Genomic DNA, 19,691 nt, shown 5'->3' with positions numbered 1-19,691 from the left:
TATCACAAAACATAGAGTAAAAACAACATAACCATAAGATTAACAAACAAAATATAAACATAAAAATTGTCGCCGTAAGACACATTAAAAGTTATCCTGCCTGTTCAAGGCAATTGAAAATTTAAAAGGCCGGGCCAAGATTTGTGCAAGCCCCATAATTCTAAGGGGCCTGGGAATTAAGTGCAATGCTATGGCAGGCAACAATAATATTAGGTATGGGTCTGTGGCTATTCATTCCGGGGCCGATTAGAGGAAAGAATCTGGGTAACTGGTAGGAAGAATAAGGCTGTACTAGACAATGTGTGGGGCTGAGTTAGAACTGGCCATTTTCAAAGGCGTGTTGAAACAACCAGGTCTTCATGTTCTTACGAAAGGAGGGGAGGGATGAGGCCTGTCTTATTTCCTTTGGAAGGGCGTTCCAGAGACGGGGGGGGGGGCACCACTGAGAAGGCCCTCTCTCTCGTCCCCACCAACCGCACTTGAGACGGTAGTGGGACCGAGAGGATGACCTCCCCAGAAGATCGTAGAGCTCCTGCCGGTTCATAGAAGGAGATGCGATCGCGGAGATAGGTGGGGCCCAAACCGTTTAGGGCTTTATAGGTCATGACCTGCACCTTGAATTTGGCTCGGCAACTTATCGGCAGCCAACGAAGCTGTTTTAATAGGGGTGTTGTATGCTCCCCTATAGTTTGCTCCAGTAAGGAGCCTGGCTGCCGCCCACTGTACCAGATCAAACTTCTGGGCCGTCTTCAAGGGCAGCCCCATGTAGAGTGCATTGCAATAGTCCAGTTTGAATATAACCAAGGCGTGGACCACCCTGGCCAAGTCAGACTTCACAAGGTATGGTCGCAGCTGGCGCACAAGTTTGAGTTGTGCAAAGGCCCTCCCAGCCACCGCTGACACCTGAGCATCAAGCGACAGCATTGAGTCCAGGAGGACCCCCAAGCTACGGACCTGCGCCTTCACATACAATTAAAAAAATTAAATTAGATTAAAATTAAAAACATATTAAACATTTAAAAACATTACATAAAAATCATGCCATCAATAGTCGTAGTCCAAGCCATTCCATAGTCATTCCATATATTCTAGATCTCTTAATTGCACTGCAGTATTCTCTGAAGGCCTGATCCCACAGCCAAGTTTTTACTTTTCTTCTGAAGGCTAGGAGAGGAGAGGCTGATCTAATGTCACTGGGGAGGGAGAGCCATAGATAAGGGGCCACCACTGAGAAGGCCCTGTCTCTCATTCCCACCAGTCGTGCCTGTGAAGGAAGCAGGACCGAGAGCAGGGCCTCCCTGGATGATCTTAATCTCTGAGATGGTTCATAGAGGGAAATACGTTTGGACAGGTAAGCTGGGCCAGAACCATTTAGGACTTTTATAGGCTAAAGCCAGCATTTTGAATTGTGCTGGTAGCAGACTGACAGCCAGTGGAGCTGGCGTAACAGGGGTTGTATGCTCCCTGTACGCCGCTCCAGTGAGGAATCTGGCTGCCGCCCATTGGACCATTTGGAGCTTCTGAACAGTCTTTAAAGGCAACTTGCTTATACGTTCATTTGCAGTAGATTTTCTAAGAGAATGTTTGCCAGTCAAGATACCTCCCTCTATTTGTTTTCTCATTTCATCTTTCCTGAGAAAACTAAGATTAATTGTTCTTAACGTCTCACCTGTCGGGTTTACTGCTCCATTATTATGCAGCAGAAAAGGAGAAAAAAGGTTAAATGTTAGTTGGGCAACGACAAACGAAGTAAGGTGTTACGCAATTGCGTTTTACAATTTGGATATTAAAAAACAGCATAAATCATCTTAATATTCCCTAGTCATAGAAAATAAATAACAGCTAAGGACACAATGTCCATTCGAAGGACTTCATGGATGAAGAACTGAACAATTTAATTAGTTTTGTTTGGGAAGGATGTTCTATCAAAGTCATTCTCACTTTACCAGCTATTGTGTATCTAGAATATGAGAACTGCAGATTATAAATATTATTATGGAAGTATATTATTTGGGAAAAGGGGCATCGACATTTTCGAGTCCTGTAATTTCCCAGACACATGTTTGCATACAAGTCTTCGGCTGATGCATTTATTTACTATATTTATACCCCACCTTCTCACCCCATAGGGGACTCAAGGCGGTTTATATAAATAGGCAGCAATTTGATGCCATATGGACATACATAGTAAAATAAACAAAAGCATTAAAAGTATGACATGCATAAATGAATCCCCAGCATTCTGTGCTACTTAAGAAAGGGGAAAACTTCCAAAAATTTTAGTGTTTTAAGAGGGTCAAGTGAAGAAATATACGATAGATCATAATAAGATAAATAAGTATGGAAAAACTTACTACAGAGGCGAAACACCCTAAATATTTTCGCTATCTAAAACATTGTATCTGTATCAATGTCTCCTTTTTTAATAACTCATTTTAATGTGGGATGCTACCATGATTTTATTTTTTTTTCTTATGAGTGCAATCGAAAAAGCTTTAATGATGGTATCCTTGTCTTCTCAATTCCTTGTCACTTTTTACAGCTTAAAAATAGAAATCACATTTGGCATTTTTTCCACTAGGAATTTCTTATTTCTTTGATTGCAAACACTTTCTTTGAACCAGTTCTCCAATTTCGCATAAATAACTGGGTTACTGAGTTCCATTTATACAGTTAAAAATAAGCACGTGTAACAACTTACAAAACTGATGTCGCTTTCCTAAGCAGTAGGTGGAAGTAATTCACATATACCACATGTTCTTTCCAAAATGGGTAAAAGTAATGTGTCCAGGGTCTGCTGATATCCACGCATAGAATTTACTACAAATAATAATTTCTGTTCATCAGATTTGTATCTATGACGATGAAGGCACTGCCCCTCAACAAGAATTCTACCGCTACACAACATTTTCTATCAACCTCCACATTTCTAGTGTTTCAGTAACTCTAAAGAGGCAAAGATACTGAAGGAATGTTCATACATTAAATACAAGTTCCATGTGCCCAAAGTTTCAGTGCTTCACTCTATGTCAGTGGTTCTCAACCTGTAAGTCCCCAGGTGTTTTGACCTACAACTCCCAGAATCCCAGCCAGTTTACCAGCTGTTAGGATTTCTGGAAGGCCAAAACATCTGAGGACCCACAGGTTGAGAACCACTGCTCTATGTAATGAAAAAAATGGGAATGAAAGGAAATGTCAGATTCTTCTGGGAGGCAATGCCCTCATATACACCCCAAAACTGCACTTCTGTCGCTCATTAAATTATTTGTAAATGGTATGCAAGCCAACCCTGGTTATGAAAATAGACAACTAATTGTTAACATCAATTGCTAAAATTATACTGATTGTTGCTATATTTAATTGTTTTCCCTGTCCCAATGACTGATCTAGTTATCAATTAAACGCTGGCCCTACTAATTCGTTTTAATACTATGCTAGTAATAGAAATATTTATTGCAATTGGCTCCCTCACAGAATCCCAGGAACTGTAATCTAATGAGGTGCTGATAAATCAGTTCTATATTTACCATCCTCTGCTTTTTTTACTTATTTGTTGAAAACTATCACCAAGTTCAGCCCAAATCTCCAGTGTTTCTTTGCTAAGAAGAAACAAAAACTTTCAGCATTGCTGACCTTCTTATGGCTCAGAAGTCATGAGTGCTCAAAAATAATTGTCCAAAAATATTACATATTTCCATCATAAGAAAGAACTGCTTGGGCACTACTTGCCTATAGCAAAACAAATTCAAAGTTTATTGGCAAATAGGAAAACACATCCAGAGTGTAGATTATTAAAATATGTTATAAATCATTTTCTTCTTTTTTTTTTATCAATTCTACCTCCCCCCACCCACTCTGCTGGGTTTTGGAAACAGAGTGCAGCAAACTATGCAATGACTTTTTCAGTGAACACGTCATGGTTCCCAAATCTGAGGTGCTTGCAGTTGAGGTGCCTGCAGATAAAGCTATAAAAGAGATTTCTAGTCTTCCTTGTAAACCATAAAGGGGAAAAATCTTGTAGTTTTCAAGCCATGTTCAACTGTGTGATCTAGTTTCCACCTGATTTCAATTAGCCATCAATTCTGAATAATTTATATGGCTACCATCATTAAGCAAAAGTGCAGCAGAATTCCTTTGAAATATTATGCCTACAGTCATGTAGTAGGAGGATGCAGGCTCTTATTTTGTAAACTATTTTGTAAACTTACCTTTTATAAAGTAATATGGCTATGACAATACAGATGATAAAAACAACAGCAAGAACCGGTCCTACAACCCAAATCAAGCCTTCTTCTTCTTCTGTAATTGGCTGGGGATTAAGATCCACTGACACAACTGTTTCAGAATATGGGCTGGTTGCATACATAGTCTAGAGGGAAATAAGATAAGGCAGGAGAGAGAAAAAATGTTATAAGAAATAGGTTTCTTATGAATTGAAGCTGAAGCACTGTGCTCCAGCTTTCATGCTCAAAGCTTTTAGTTCTATGATTAATTTCTGTAACAGTTCCAAGATAAAAGGAGAAAGGGAGCATCAGATGTTCATTGTCAAATACACCGACAGGTAGGCAAGTAAGCTGAGCTAAAAGCTCCTTGTTGCAGTGAGGACAACAAAACTTTCAGGAAGAAAGAGATACCGGGAAACAACCCATTTACTAGAATTAATTAAGCTCAACAGGTTTCAACGTGCACACACATGCCAGGTTTAAGAGCCAATTAGGAATATATCAAGTCACTTATATGTTAAAATGTTAATGTCTTCCGCTATGCCTTCCCACAATCCTCTTTCCATCCCTGCTTAATTATTTTTTTAACCAAACTATATTACATGAAGTTAAAACAACTCAAGCATTAAAGGGACATAAGAGATGAATTACATAAGAGCAAAAACCACAACTCATTATTTAGATCACCTCAGGAATTCTCTTTTCTGTTACATTATTTTCTTAGTCTGTTACATTTCACTGATAAAGTCAGTAGCAAATTACTATAATTAAAGAAGCTAGCTGTGCATGTCCTTGATTAGTTCCCTTTTCCCAAAGATGTTTGGCAGTGAGCAACAATGTCTGAGCAATGTGTCTCAAGGCAACGAAGAACCTTCTTTTAGAGGCATCATAAAATATCCCAATAAATTTCATGCCTGAAAAACACCAATATGGGTTTTCAAGAAGCAAAGCATATGAGTTGCACTGGATACAAGAAGTGATGATTAGGATAATTATAGTAATTATATTCATTGGAGGTATTGGGCCTAGGAATGTTTTTCTGCTGATTTGATGTCTATAAGGGTAACACATACACAATGAAAAATCCCAACTCCTTAAAGCTGTCTGAGTGGATAGATTATATTGCAAACATATTTTAAATAAGTGAGTGTAGTAAAACTACTGAGGACCTTCACATAAGAAAACCCTGTAGAATCCTTGGGGTCGCCTCAAGTTGACAGGTGACTTGAAGGCACAGAGACACATACTTATGTATATTGTCTTTAGACCAGTAGTTCTCAACCTGTGGGTTTCCAAATGTTTTCACCTTCAACGACCAGAAATCCTAGTAGCTGGTAAATTGGCTGGGATTTCTGGGAGCTATAGGCCAAAATGCCTGTGGACCCACAGGTTGAGAAACATTGCTTTAGACCATATGTCAACATATGTACAAAGCCAAACAGAGGGCGCATCTACATTGTGGAATAAATGCTACTTGGCATCATTTTAACTGCCATGGCTCAATGCTATAGAATCCTGGGATTTGTAATTTGGTAAGAAGTCTTTAGCAGACATGACTAAAGACTTTGTAAAACTACAATTGAGCCTAGCATTGAGCCATGGCAGTTAAAACAGCATTAAACTGCATCAATTCTACAGCATATCAACACGTAGAGTCAAGATGCAGAACTCGTGGTGGGTCCACTGTGGCTGCATTTTGGTAACCCATGAGTTTTCTATACAGCAGGCATAATATGGGGCCCATATTAGGAAAAAAGTAGGGCATAAATGAAATAAATAAAACACATAGAGAAAGTGCCAGAGATAAGCAAGGGCCCTTCTAAATCCAAGAGAAACCAGGATAAAAGGGGGGAGGGATGGTGGCTAGATGACACTTGTTGAAAATGTGCCGATTCGCTGCATTGGCTGAGGGCTGTAAACAGATGGCTAAAGGGAAGCACAATGGAAAGCAATTCCCATGAAAACTCTCTACAACCACTCCTTTGTTCTCATATTTATGAAAGAGCTTGAATTTACACAGCGGACACCACTATGGCAGGCATGTGACCCCAAAGAGAAGAAGGGTTTAAGAGGGCATAAAGGAAGCAGGAGGGTGAGGAGTGTTTATTTATTTATTTATTTGCCCTATTACCATCTTTCTCTACCCCAAGAGGGATTAATGGCAGCTTACATATGGCAATTATTCAATGCCTTAAACAAATACAAACACTAAGCTTAAAATCAATTGAATTAAAATTAATACATATTAAACATTTTAAGATTACATTCAGTATTAAAATCACGCCATGCAAATAACAAGAAATTTGCTTGTCTGCACATTCATATATCTGCATCAGCGCTTATGAGGTCCAGCGCATCTCAGAGCATTAGTAGTAATAAAATAAATTCAAAGAAAACTTTTGGCAAATGTCCTGCACCCGTTTTGTGGATTTCTAAAATCCACTACAAATAAACCTTTCAGGGCACATGGGGAATAATTGTTGGGATTGAGAGCTCCGTGTTTGGACTTGCTTTCAGGTTCCATGATTTTTTGCCCTACTTCTTAGTCCTGGATTATACGACTGTCGGGAAGTGCCCCCAGTCAATCTTTTTGATAAGCATGACTTTACACGTTACACATCTTTATCCTTACAGAAGATGCAAAAAAAAAAGAAAGAAAGAAAAAGAAAAATAGAAAGCACATCAAGAAAAATTACAACAATGTCCAAGGGGTACAATTAGGAACAGATCAACATCTATAAACCTGTAGCCAACTTACAGATTCTGAGTGTTCCATAACAGCTAAAATAAAGACAACATATTCCTGGCCATTCTGGAGCTGCTTGTTCTCAAATCCACCATACAGTTTCTTATCTCCCAGGGTGAACTCAGTAGGAAGAACGTCAAAGTGTGCTGCAATATATGGCTTTAAATCCACTTCTCTTCCCAAACGAATGCTTCTGCGCTTCCGTGCTATCTCCTTAAGTAGCTTTAGGGTAGGAAGAAAAAGATATTGAGATGGATAGAAGAAAATCAGAAAGATAAACAAAACTGATGTAACTCATTGTCAGGCTGATTAAAAATCAGTTGAATCCTTGAAATTATAAAAATGCAATTTATCCTTATTTAGTCCCAAATCTTACGTACAATGAACTTCAAATCTATATGCATTTACATGGGAGTAAGTCCTATTGAACTCAATAGGGCTTACGTTTTGAGCAAAATTGTAAAGGGTTGTCCATAAATCTCATTGCTACTTATTGTCAACAACAAATGTTCTCCATCATCAGACAAGAGAAACATAGATTGAGTCTAAATACATAAATGTTTTGCGAATGTGGCTCATTTGACACAAAATGTTTATAGAAATTGCTTATTTATATTGCTGTATGCAAAATTAGAAATAATTACTATAATTCATTTACACTTCACAGACAACAAAGTCAGTCAATAAATTTGTTAATTAAATAAACTAAAACAACCTTTGAATTAATTTGCACTCCATTCCAGATCATCCCAAATCATTAGATCCTTTCAATACAATTAATTTGCAATTATGTTGCCAAATGAAAAACTGACAAGAGGGATGTTTTGTTTTTGTTTTTTTGGTTTTTTTGTTAATCTGCACAATTAATTCAGTTCCAAGCCAAATCGAAACTGTGATGGCCACTTCAAATATGTGCTGCAGCATGAAGTAAAGGATATGCATTTAAAAAGAGTTATGTCCTTTAATGTGCTACAGCACATCCCACTACACCTCGGATCTGAGGGTGAAATCAGCTCAGCAGAATGTAGACACCTGCAATTGATGATTCGCTTTGTAGAATTCAGAATGAGAGAGTAATGAGGTTGCAGAAAAATGCTAGCATGGCTGGCTGCAGGAGGCTAACTGATGGGGGGCGGGGGGCAGTAAAATTGATTACCTCCACTCCTAACTGTCACTTTTCTTCCCTCCCCCCCACCTTCCATGCTTCTAGAGAACTGACACACAATCAAAAACAAATCTGTTAATGCAATCACCTTCCTGGCCTCAAACCAGCCCAAGACCTCTCAATCTAAACACCAGTTCCTCCCACAGTGGTTCCAAGATGCATTCCAGTATTAGTGTAGATGTGTTCAGAGAGATTAAGAGGAACTGGAAATTTAATCATAAACCCACATACATTTTCACTTACACATACACGAATATAAAAAATCCCCACCAAAACTGAATTTCAAGAACTTCACTGAGTCAAACACAAGCCAATGGTACACGTGCTAAACTTCCCAATTTCTAACCAGATCTTATTACAAAATTTGAGCATTCCTCCTTAAATTAATTACTCTATCAACCACTATTTGTTATTTCCACAAATCAAATTGAAAATGTGATCAACTAGAGAAAGTTCTCAAAAAATGACTTTAAGGATATTATCATACTGAGTGATTATGGTTAAATCAGAAGAGTTCTTGAACCCAAGAGTTGTACATGAAAAATATATTTGATGTAATAAAGAAAGAGATACAGCATGATAGTGATAGAATGATATAAATACTAACCTACTAACAATCTAAATGAAAATTGTAGAACTTGCTTAGTAGATATTAATAATAAATAATTTAAGAAAAGATTTAATGTGAAATAATCTGTTATAAAATATTAAGATCAATTTCCATTGAAAAAGAGCTGGAAAAGAATATATGAAGACCTGGAGACAATTTGAGAAGACATAAGAAGATACAACCACTTGACTTAAAATTAAAATTGTCAGAATCCACAATATTTTATGAAATATGTATTAAAGAAATAGAGATGAAGACTTAGTTGTATCAATGATAATTTTGTAAAAGAACTCCTCATACCTCAAAAACCCTCACCCTCTTTGTTTTTTCTTTGCTACATTTTAGACATTTGTAAAGATGCAACTAACCAATAACTAATCTATTATCCTCTAATTTTTCCTTTGCCTTCCCCTGTCCCTACACCCTCCATTCTCCTAGTAAATGTTTAATAAAAATATGATAAACTATACAAAATTCCTTGCCAGGTATGTGTGAGAGGGAATAGTGGGAAAAGGAGAGCTGGAGTATAATGCAAGTTAAAAGAAACACGGGGTGGGGAAAATGATAAAACAGAGTGTAGGAAAGAAAGAGGAAAGAAGCAAATTTTGATGTTGTATCAGTACTAATCATAGCTGAGGCTGACCCTTATTAAAGTCAGTTCTAAGCCCAAAATGATGGCTTTGAAGCCTGGTTGATGAAATGTCTATTATTAGAATAGCCATTACAAAACTAAGTGAATAAATAGTGCAGACATATCAGTGATTACCAGTGATAGAGGTGTTGTTTGGACACCTCAGGTAAAAGCGAGACAGATCCCATGTTTTGTGCCTGCCTGGTCCTTCCAAGCAGGCACAAAACACGGGACCTGTCTCACTTTTACCTGAGGTGTCCAAACCATGCCTCAATAGAAAGCAAATTAATGCAGAGAAATTTTGGTTTTCCCAGTTTGCTCCGCAATAATTTGACACCTGGAAACATCTGGACTAAGCTAAGGTCTAGATAGTTCCAGGTCCTGGTAATGTGGGGACTGACTCCTGGGACTGCTTCTGCAGTCCCAGGGATCAATCCCAACAACCATCCTGGCTCTTCAGGTTCTTGGAGCCTGACGGAGTGGGAGGGTGCCCATTGCTCCTTTCCAGCGCCCCTTCCCCTCCAAAAAAATTTACCGGAGGGGCCTGCCAGCAGCAAGGCCCCTCTGCTCAGTACACATGAAAATGCTGGGTCAAGAGGGTCAGTCTGATACTGTGAAAATGCTGGGTGAGGAGGTGGTGGAGGGAGGGATTTCTCTCCGGTCACTTCCTGATGTCATTTTCATGCATCAGTACTGTGCAGGTACCTCTGGTTAAGTTTTTTGGGGGAAATGGGAGGCTGGAGGGGTGAGCACCGAAGAACTGAGATGGTTGAGGGGATTAATCCCTGGGACTGCAGAACCATTGGACAATCCAAGATGGCATCTAGTCAACCCTCAAGGGAAAGCCCAGGGTTTGGTTTGAGGACAGAAACCAAAGGTTTCTACCATGTCTGGAAGGGCCCTAAGGCATAAGTACAAACTAGACCAAGAATCACTGTAGGAAATTGTTATTCACTTGTGTAGTTCTTTATTTGTGGCTCCTGTCAATATCTCATATACATACTAATTTGCATCAATGAAAAGATCTTCATTCATATTTTATAGATAGATTATGCTGTTGTCATATAGTATTACTATCATACATATCCTCTGAGGTGTTCCCCCCAACTCCATCAAGACTAATTTGAACAGCAGTGAACTAATAAAAGTATGCTCTCAAATACCCTTAAAATCAAATTAATAAGATACTCTTTTCCATTTCAAAACAATATTTAGAAATTCATTTTGTGATTGCTATGGGGCTCAGACTTACATTCTTTTTCCATATGGATGATAACTTGTGTATGCTGAAGAATGGATTTCTTTTTTCTTTTGCAACCATCATAAATACAAAGTGGTTTGAAAAAAAGAAAAATGAGGAAAGTAGTGATAAAAATTAGAAGCCCTTATCCAGAAATCCAAAACCCTTCAAAATCTGAAACTGTCCACATGGGTGGCTGATATAGTGACATCTTCATTTTCTGATAGTACAATAAACACAAACTTTGTTCATGCACAAAATTATTAAAATATTGTATAAAATTACCTCCTGGCTATGTGTGCAAGGTGTATATAAAACATAAACAATTTCATGTTTAGAATTGGATCTCATCTTGAAAAATATCACTGTGTACAAATATAGGCATTCCAAAATACAAAAAAAATACAAAAATAAAGAAAAGAAAAGAAATCCAAAATAATTCTGTCCTAGCAGATACTCAACCTGTATTTAGGAGGAAATGCTATATATTGTGCAAATATTTTTAATAAATAAATAAATACATACATCCTGAAATGTGAAAAATGGGGGGAAATTAAATTTCTGGCCTTTGTCCTTAAGATGAGTTCTCTGTTCATTTACACTTAATTACATATTTCAATATGCTACTGAGAAATTCATTTTCTGCTATTAATTGAAAGTGAGGTTTCCACACACTGCTCTATAGAGCCCTATATTACTTAGTAATGCCATTCTGTAGCCAAAATCTATCTACTTTTTAAATGCAGATATAAGTCATATTCAGCAAAGATCCTTTTTAATGTTTACTAGAAGTTTCTTGTTTGGAAGTATGCTACTGCTTCCTATTTATTATTATTGGGAGATTCATTTGAACAGTAGGTGTGCAAAATGTGAAATACCCATTTCATTTTGAGATACAAAATTAATATGCTCCATTTTGTTAAGTGTTTCCAAACAATCTTAAGGGGTCTGTTTTGTTTCACCAAAACTCTTTAATATTTTGTTTTGTTATTCCTCCCATTCGTGCAAATGGGAACACTTCAGGGGCTTGTTTCTCTGTAATTTTTATGGTTATCAGGATGAGACTTGCCACACCTAAAGGGCACGTTTACCACTGTAAGCCCCCTTCTCCAAGTTTCAAAATGTTTCACTCATCCACTGATTTCTGAGAAACCTTTAAAGTTTTTACAAATAACATTAAAAAACCTACAAGAGCTATTACCTTTAATTTGTGTACAATGACATCTGTATAGGGAACCATTCCTTCAAAGTTTCAGAAAGATTTGCACATCCACTGATTTTTAAATAACTTATTTCCATTTCAGCACCTTGGCCACACTACTCCTTAGTGAATCCTTTGTAAATGGACCCCCCCCCCCCAAAAAAAAATATATGAATCCTAGCAAATAGAAAACCTCCATGCACACAAAGAAAACAATCCTAAAGGGCTCCTAAGCTGTGGCTGCAGTGCCTGACTGCTGGTTGCTGGCTGCTAGGCTAGCAAAATGATCCTAAAGGAATCCTAAGCTGTGGCTAGCTGCTGCTTCTGGCTGGCTGTGGCTGCTAGATTAAAAAGCTGGCGGCTGCATGCAAAAGCATTGGAGAACAGCCAAAAATAAGCTTCTGATACCTCGATCAATTTCTCTCTCAGAATGACAAGAAAGGAAGCGGCGTGGCTGCTAGATGGTTGGTTGCTACTGGGGTTCTGCCTCCTCTCTTCACCTCTCCCTCAGGTTGAGGAGAACATGTGATGGAGCACATTTGGCTGAGCCTTCCAGGATAGTTTGCTTGTGCTCAAAAACAAGCTGACTCGTGGAGGCATACAAAATAAAAGAATATCTTCTGAAAATTTCAGAGATAGGTGTTTTGATTCATCTGAGTCCAGCAGGGGCTCGGCTCAGAGTTTGTAAATTGATTGTAAGTACAAATTTGCCAAAATAATTATGACTTATGCCCCGTGTCCAAATTTTTGCACAGCTCTAATTAAGAGCCTCATACTCCAAAGGTTGTTTTTGTTAATAATTTCTTTCCTTTGTTTTCTAAAATGACAAAATAGTACCACCGTGATATGTACACATACATAACAATTCAGGAGATAAAATCGGAAATAAGGACTGTTTTCACCATGGAAACAGTGACTGGTACTGGGACAACAAAGAAATACTATTCATCACTAACTGTCTCACAGCAATTAACAAAAAGCAAGAAAAAGCATATGACCTGTAAAAAGGAATCCTTTAAAGCTCAGGTAGCTTTTAAGGTCTCAAAACACTTGCTTGCACTGATGCAGAAATTGTATTTTAGAAGACTGGAGAAAAACATAAAAAGGAATGAATGAACGACGGAAATCCAACAATGATAGGAATCTAGATTCTCCAGACAAAGATTGAGGTAAGGATTTAACACTCTGTTCACATAAACTGTTTTGCTGTTCAAATAAACTGCATGAAAACAGGGGAACTGTCATCCCCAAATGAAGAACTACTTGAAATAATTGAGAAACCATATTTAGTGCTGCTCTATACGCATATGTATAGGGAAGCACTAAATATGGTTTCTCAATGGCTTCACTGTTGCAGATTCATTGCTAGACAGTTCTAACAATGATGGTGTACAGAAGTGCTTGTTATAAAGTGTTTATTATAATGTGTTAATATCTGTATTTGTGTTTTACATTGGTTGCCTATGGCCTAGCTGTGAGGGATAGGTTGCCATGGAGACAAGGCTGAAGAGGAGGTGGGCGGAGCTAAAAGAGAAAAAGGTTTGAAAGTGACAGTTAAGTTTCAGTCAGGAGGAAGAGACCCTGAGAAGAGGTGCAGAGTCAGTTAGGGACTCTGAGAGGGTAGCTCTGTCAGGAGGAAGAGATCCTGAGAAGAGGAGCAGAGTCAGATAAGGACTCTGGGAGAGTAGCAGAGTCAGGAAGGGACTCTGAGGAAGTAGCTTAGTCAGGAGGAAGAGACCCTGAGAAGAGGAACAGAGTCAGTTAGGGACTCTGAGAAGTGAAGCAGTGTAGATTCAGTTAGTTTTTAGTGTGTTCGTGAATATTTCTTCAGCAAGGGAGCTGAAGGGAAAAACTCTGTTAGGTTGCTTGAGTTAAAAGAGCTAACAGAGGGGTTTTAGGATCGCCAGTAGTGGAAGACTGGAGATCAGTGGTTTGATCCAGTATAGGACAAACAGTGAGAATATTCATAACAGGGAACACTGAAATAATAAAGCGCTTCACTGAAAGAAAGAGTTTATAAGTTGTAACATCAATAGCCTGAATGTATCTCAACCAAGCCATATTGTAACCATCAAGCATATGCCAAGCTCAACATCTTTATATTGCAACAATAAGCTTTGTTTAACAATAAACTTGTTCTCTTTGTTATTTTAAATCGGCCTCATCTCCATTGATTTTACGTTCGGTGCAGTCCACTCTACCAAAATCACCTCACAACGCAAATAGGGACAAACAGAGACTTTAATACCAGCGTCTCTATACATATGGTGGCAGTTTAATTTAGCATTTTAGGAAATACCTTACAATAATTGGTGGCATTAATACTTCTTCGCATATTTTTGGTGGCAGCATTATTACATCCTTACAATTTTTGGCGGCAGCAACGGGATTCGTTTAACAACTGATCGAGTGCCTTAAGATTAATTTAGGATTAAGTTGTGAGGTAAAAGTTGTTGGAATATGGCTACCAGGCGGCAGAGAAAGCTTGCTGAGGAAAAAGAGGGAGACCAAGAAGAAAGTTCGGGCTCTGAAGCAGAGACAGAGCCAGTGCCTATGTCAGAAATGGCTTATAAGTACAAACTAGAGATGAAACGATTGGAAATAGAGGCAAAAGAAAGACAAAGAGAGAGAGAATTGGAGATGGAAGAAAGACAAAAAGATAGAGAACAGGAGTTAGAATTGAAGAGAATGGAGTTTGAGCTGCAGAAGCAAAGATTAGCTTTGTCTCAAACATCCAGTGATATCCAGGAAGGGAGATCTGGAGTGGACACCCCAGATTTGACAAAGAAATTCCCCAAATTTACCAAGGACGATGATCCAGAGAAATTTCTAATCTCTTTTGAGAGATGTTGTCGAGATTTTGGGGTGGCTAAGGAAAAATGGATGACATACCTTAGGCCTCAGATAAGTGGGAAACTTTTACAGATTTATGGACAGATGCCTGAGGAGTCTTATGGAGACTATGATCTGTTTAAGAAACAGATTCAACAAGAGTTTAGATTGACTCCTGAATATTACAGATTTAAGTTCAGGACATTAAAGAAAGATAAAACCCACAGTTTTGCTCAGGTGGCCTCAAAATTGTCTCAACTGTTCGATAGTTGGCTGAGGACATCTGAGGTAGAAGATTTTCAACAGCTGAGAGAACTTTTAAAGCTGGAACAATTTTTCCAATTAGTGCCTTATGATATTCGCTGGGTGATTCAGGATCGCAAGCCATCCACTATTGTAGAGGCAGCGGTTATGGCAGATCAAATAACAACCCTAAAAGAAGGATTCAAAAGAGAAGATCTGCCAAATGACAAAAGAACAAACAGGCAGCCATTTTATCAACAACAAACGCGCCAACAGCAAGAAAAGGGTTCTGACTTAGAAAACACCATCTATAGGAGGCAGAGTGTAACAAGACAAACTGCTCCTGAGGTAAAAAGAAGGTGCTATCAGTGTGGAAAATGGGACCATATAAAGTATCAATGTCCCCTGTTAAGGAAAGAGAAAACAACCCTATTTGTGAATAAAATAAAAGAAACACCAAAGGGAGAACCAGATACTGTGTCAAAGGAGAGTTCAGGCTCAGCGCCTCAAGAGAAACAATGTTTGTTCATCTTGTCAAACAGCCCATCTAAGGATTACTTAGAATCCATTTCTATTGACAACAGAAACATGAAAGGACTTCGAGATACAGGCTCTGAAGTGTGTATAGTGCACCCAGAAATAATACCTCAAAAATTTCAGCAGCCAACCTCTGAAATAAGATTAAAAGGTTTAGGACCTGCGATACCAACAGCAGTAGTGACTTTGCCAATAGAATATGAAGGATGGAAGGGTATGTGGGATTTTGCAGTCAGTCCTGACATACCATACAAATGTTTAATTGGAAATGATTTGGCTAAGGAGATTGAAAGCTGGAGGACGTCGTGTGAGGAGAAAGATCATAACAACGAAAGCCCTGATCAAAAAGCCATGTGTTTTGCCATACAACAGGATGGGGATGAGAGTCCGGAATCCAGCGCTACGGTTGCTGAGCTTGTTGAGAAGACGGGAGGAGTTGAGGAGATTCGGCAGGAACAAGGAGCCGATGAATCTCTTAAACCCCTATTCGCTGTGGCTCAAAACCCCACAATATCGGCAAAAGAACAGCCCTCCGAGTTTGTGTTAAAGAGTGGTGTCTTATATAGAGAAAACAGAAATGTGAAGTCGACAGAAGGATCAGTGACATGTAGTCAAATTGTAGTGCCTCAAAGTTTTAGAGAACAGCTGATGAGGGTGGCACACGAAAACCCTCAAGGTGGACATTTGGGTGTGAGGAAAACCACAAAGAGAATCACTAAGAACTTTTATTGGCCTGGCATGTTCCAGAAGATCAAAGAGTTTTGCCAGTCTTGTGACATCTGCCAGAGATTGAGTACTGGAAGGGATAAAGTTAAAGCTCCTATGATCCCTATGCCAATAATTGGAGAACCATTTTACAGAGTAGGCATTGACATAGTGGGTCCTCTTCGTAAACCAAGCAGACGTGGTTACCGATACATTTTAACCATGATTGACTACGCCACAAGATATCCAGAGGCTGTAGCTCTAACTAACATCGAGACAACAACGATTGCAAATGCACTGTTATCCATTTGGGGAAGAACTGGTTATCCTAGAGAATTGGTTTCAGATTTGGGAACCCAGTTTACTTCCAGACTTATGTCGAAATTGCTTGAGTTATGTGGAATCAGACACCTGACTTCAAGGTGCAGGTGCTCACCTACAAAGCCCTAAACGGTTTGGGACCACCCTACCTGCGTGACCGCATCACCATCTACGAACCCACGCGCTCGTTACGGTCATCTGGAGAGGCCCTGCTCATGATCCCACCCACGTCGCAAGCGCGCTTGGTGGGGACACGGGACAGGGCCTTTTCTGTGGCGGCCCCCCGACTTTGGAACGCCCTCCCAAAAGATCTCAGACAGGCCCCCACTCTAGCCGTTTTCAGAAGGAACTTAAAAACTTGGCTGTTCCGTTGTGCCTTCCCAGACTAGGAATCCCCACCCCAAGTCCTAGTAGCACCTTAGCATAACAAATTGTCGCTGCACATCGCACTTTTAACCTTACGTGCCTCCTGCCATTTCAGCACTTTTAACCCTTGTACCCCAGTGCGCCGGCCGAACCAGTTTTTAATAAGGTCTTGATGTACTGCCATTGTCGTTATTTTGCTTATTGTTTGATTTGCTTAGTTATTGTGGAGTTATGTTATTTTGCTCATTGTCTGATTTGCTTTGTTATTGTGATGTTACGTTCTTATTGTATTGTGTTTTGAGGCTTCGGCCTGTGTAAGCCGCATCGAGTCCTCTGGGAGATGCTAGCGGGGTACAAATAAAGATAATAATAATAATAATAATAATAATAATAATAACAGCTTACCACCCACAGACAAATGGACTAGTTGAAAATATGAACAAGACTTTAGTCAAAATGATAAAGTCTTACAGTCAAGAGAAGCCATACGATTGGGACGTCAAATTGCAACAACTGTTATTCGCCTACAGGACCGTCCCTCATGACAGTACTGGCTACAGTCCATTTGAATTGCTATATGGAAGGAAAGCTCGTGGTCCCTTAGACCTGATAAGGGAATATTGGGAAGAAAGTCCAACAACGGATCCAGTTCCAGTGTCGGAGTATTTAAAGGATCTTCAAGCAACAATGCAACTAGCTAGGAACATTGCTCAAGAACATTTACTTGCGGCTCAGCAGAGACAGAAAGACTACTATGATTCTACTGCTAAACCAAAGATCTTCAGCATCGGAGATGAAGTTTTATTTTTATCTCCCAACAAAACCAACAAACTTCAATTGGATTGGTCTGGACCCTGGAAGATCATCAGAAAGCACAACCAGATAAACTATGATATTTATGATGAACATTCCAATGTGGAAAGAAGGGTTCATGTAAACATGTTAAAGCCTTATGTTGAAAGGTCTGCTAATGTATGTTTTGTTGTTTCGGAAGAAGAATCCGGTCCCTTTTCTTTTTGGGAGGGTGATCGTGAACAGTACAAAAATTTAGATCGAGTAGATATGAACATAGAATTGTCCCAACCACAGCGTAGAGAGGTTGTGGAAGTTTTAAGTAAAAAATGGCATTCTGATGAATATAGTATGTCAACAAATGAAAATGGCTAGATAATGTGAAAGGTACGAATAACAAATTGTTAAGATGGAGTTTATGTTTACAGGATTTTATATTTGAAATTAAACATGTTTCAGGTAAACGGAACATAGTTGCGGACGCCTTATCTAGAATTTCGTAGGTTAAAGGTTTGTATGTATGTGTAATTGAAATGTATTTAACCGTAATATGTTTGCCTTCCAGAAATGTTGTATATATTTATTGTTGAATAATATGTGGAATTATTTTTGCCATTCTGGGATTGAGAATGGTCCAAAAATAATTTTTCTGGGGGGGGGGGAAGGTGTACAGAAGTGCTTGTTATAAAGTGTTTATTATAATGTGTTAATATCTGTATTTGTGTTTTACATTGGTTGCCTATGGCCTAGCTGTGAGGGATAGGTTGCCATGGAGACAAGGCTGAAGAGGAGGTGGGCGGAGCTAAAAGAGAAAAAGGTTTGAAAGTGACAGTTAAGTTTCAGTCAGGAGGAAGAGACCCTGAGAAGAGGTGCAGAGTCAGTTAGGGACTCTGAGAGGGTAGCTCTGTCAGGAGGAAGAGATCCTGAGAAGAGGAGCAGAGTCAGATAAGGACTCTGGGAGAGTAGCAGAGTCAGGAAGGGACTCTGAGGAAGTAGCTTAGTCAGGAGGAAGAAATCCTGAGAAGAGGAGCAGAGTCAGTTAGGGACTCTGAGAAGTGAAGCAGTGTAGATTCAGTTAGTTTTTAGTGTGTTCGTGAATATTTCTTCAGCAAGGGAGCTGAAGGGAAAAACTCTGTTAGGTTGCTTGAGTTAAAAGAGCTAACAGAGGGGTTTTAGGATCGCCAGTAGTGGAAAACTGGAGATCAGTGGTTTGATCCAGTATAGGACAAACAGTGAGAATATTCATAACAGGGAACACTGAAATAATAAAGCGCTTCACTGAAAGAAAGAGTTTATAAGTTGTAACATCAATAGCCTGAATGTATCTCAACCAAGCCATATTGTAACCATCAAGCATATGCCAAGCTCAACATCTTTATATTGCAACAATAAGCTTTGTTTAACAATAAACTTGTTCTCTTTGTTATTTTAAATCGGCCTCATCTCCATTGATTTTACGTTCGGTGCAGTCCACTCTACCAAAATCACCTCACAACGCAAATAGGGACAAACAGAGACTTTAATACCAGCGTCTCTATACATATGGTGGCAGTTTAATTTAGCATTTTAGGAAATACCTTACAATAATTGGTGGCATTAATACTTCTTCGCATATTTTTGGTGGCAGCATTATTACATCCTTACAGATGGAATTAGAAGGGACTAATTCCATGCCAGTAAATCAATCCAACCAAATTGAACTTGATGATTCTTTGCTTCCCTTCCTCTCTCTATGACTCTTATGGTTGTTTGGATAGAATCATAGAATCATAGAGTTGGAAGGGACCTCATGGGCCATCCAGTCCAACCCCCTGCCAAGAAGCAGGAAAATTTCATTCAAAGCAATTTTGTTGTCTAGCCACATTTTATTGCTCTGTGCCACTTTAAGTAGAAAAGCTTTTAGAATTAGAAATTGCAGAGTCAGTGTAAGGAGTAGCCTACTGATTATTCTTTTTTTGTCTCAGTAGTTACTATTGAAGGCAATTCTGAAAGATATATCAAGGGCTTCAGCTCTCTATCAGAAACAATTTTCATTTTCCAGTCAATGCATATCTTATTTCTTCCACCATTAATTCTACA

General features: G+C 38.9%; 1 protein-coding gene across 48 annotated transcripts in view; it reads right to left on the bottom strand.

Moving 5' to 3' along the window:
* PTPRD (protein tyrosine phosphatase receptor type D) overlaps positions 1-19,691 on the bottom strand; it is a 1,485,253-nt gene that overhangs the window by 116,817 nt on the left and 1,348,745 nt on the right. For 27 of the 48 annotated variants that reach the window (XM_060762309.2, XM_060762310.2, XM_060762317.2 and 24 more), the window contains 3 exons: positions 6,982-7,191; positions 4,209-4,369; positions 1,670-1,684 (listed from right to left, as the gene is read on the bottom strand). In XM_060762309.2, coding sequence (XP_060618292.2) covers positions 1,670-1,684; positions 4,209-4,369; positions 6,982-7,191 — 386 coding nt within the window. The remainder of the gene's footprint in view (positions 1-1,669; positions 1,685-4,208; positions 4,370-6,981; positions 7,192-19,691) is intronic. The other 21 variants (XM_060762321.2, XM_060762322.2, XM_060762331.2 and 18 more) reach the window with 2 other exon arrangements.

The sequence above is a fragment of the Anolis sagrei genome, chromosome 2, assembly GCF_037176765.1.
Source record: "Anolis sagrei isolate rAnoSag1 chromosome 2, rAnoSag1.mat, whole genome shotgun sequence".
Lineage (NCBI taxonomy): Eukaryota > Metazoa > Chordata > Lepidosauria > Squamata > Dactyloidae > Anolis > Anolis sagrei.
The sequence above is the reverse complement of the archived record's forward strand: the minus strand, read 5'-3'. Positions and strand labels throughout refer to the sequence as shown.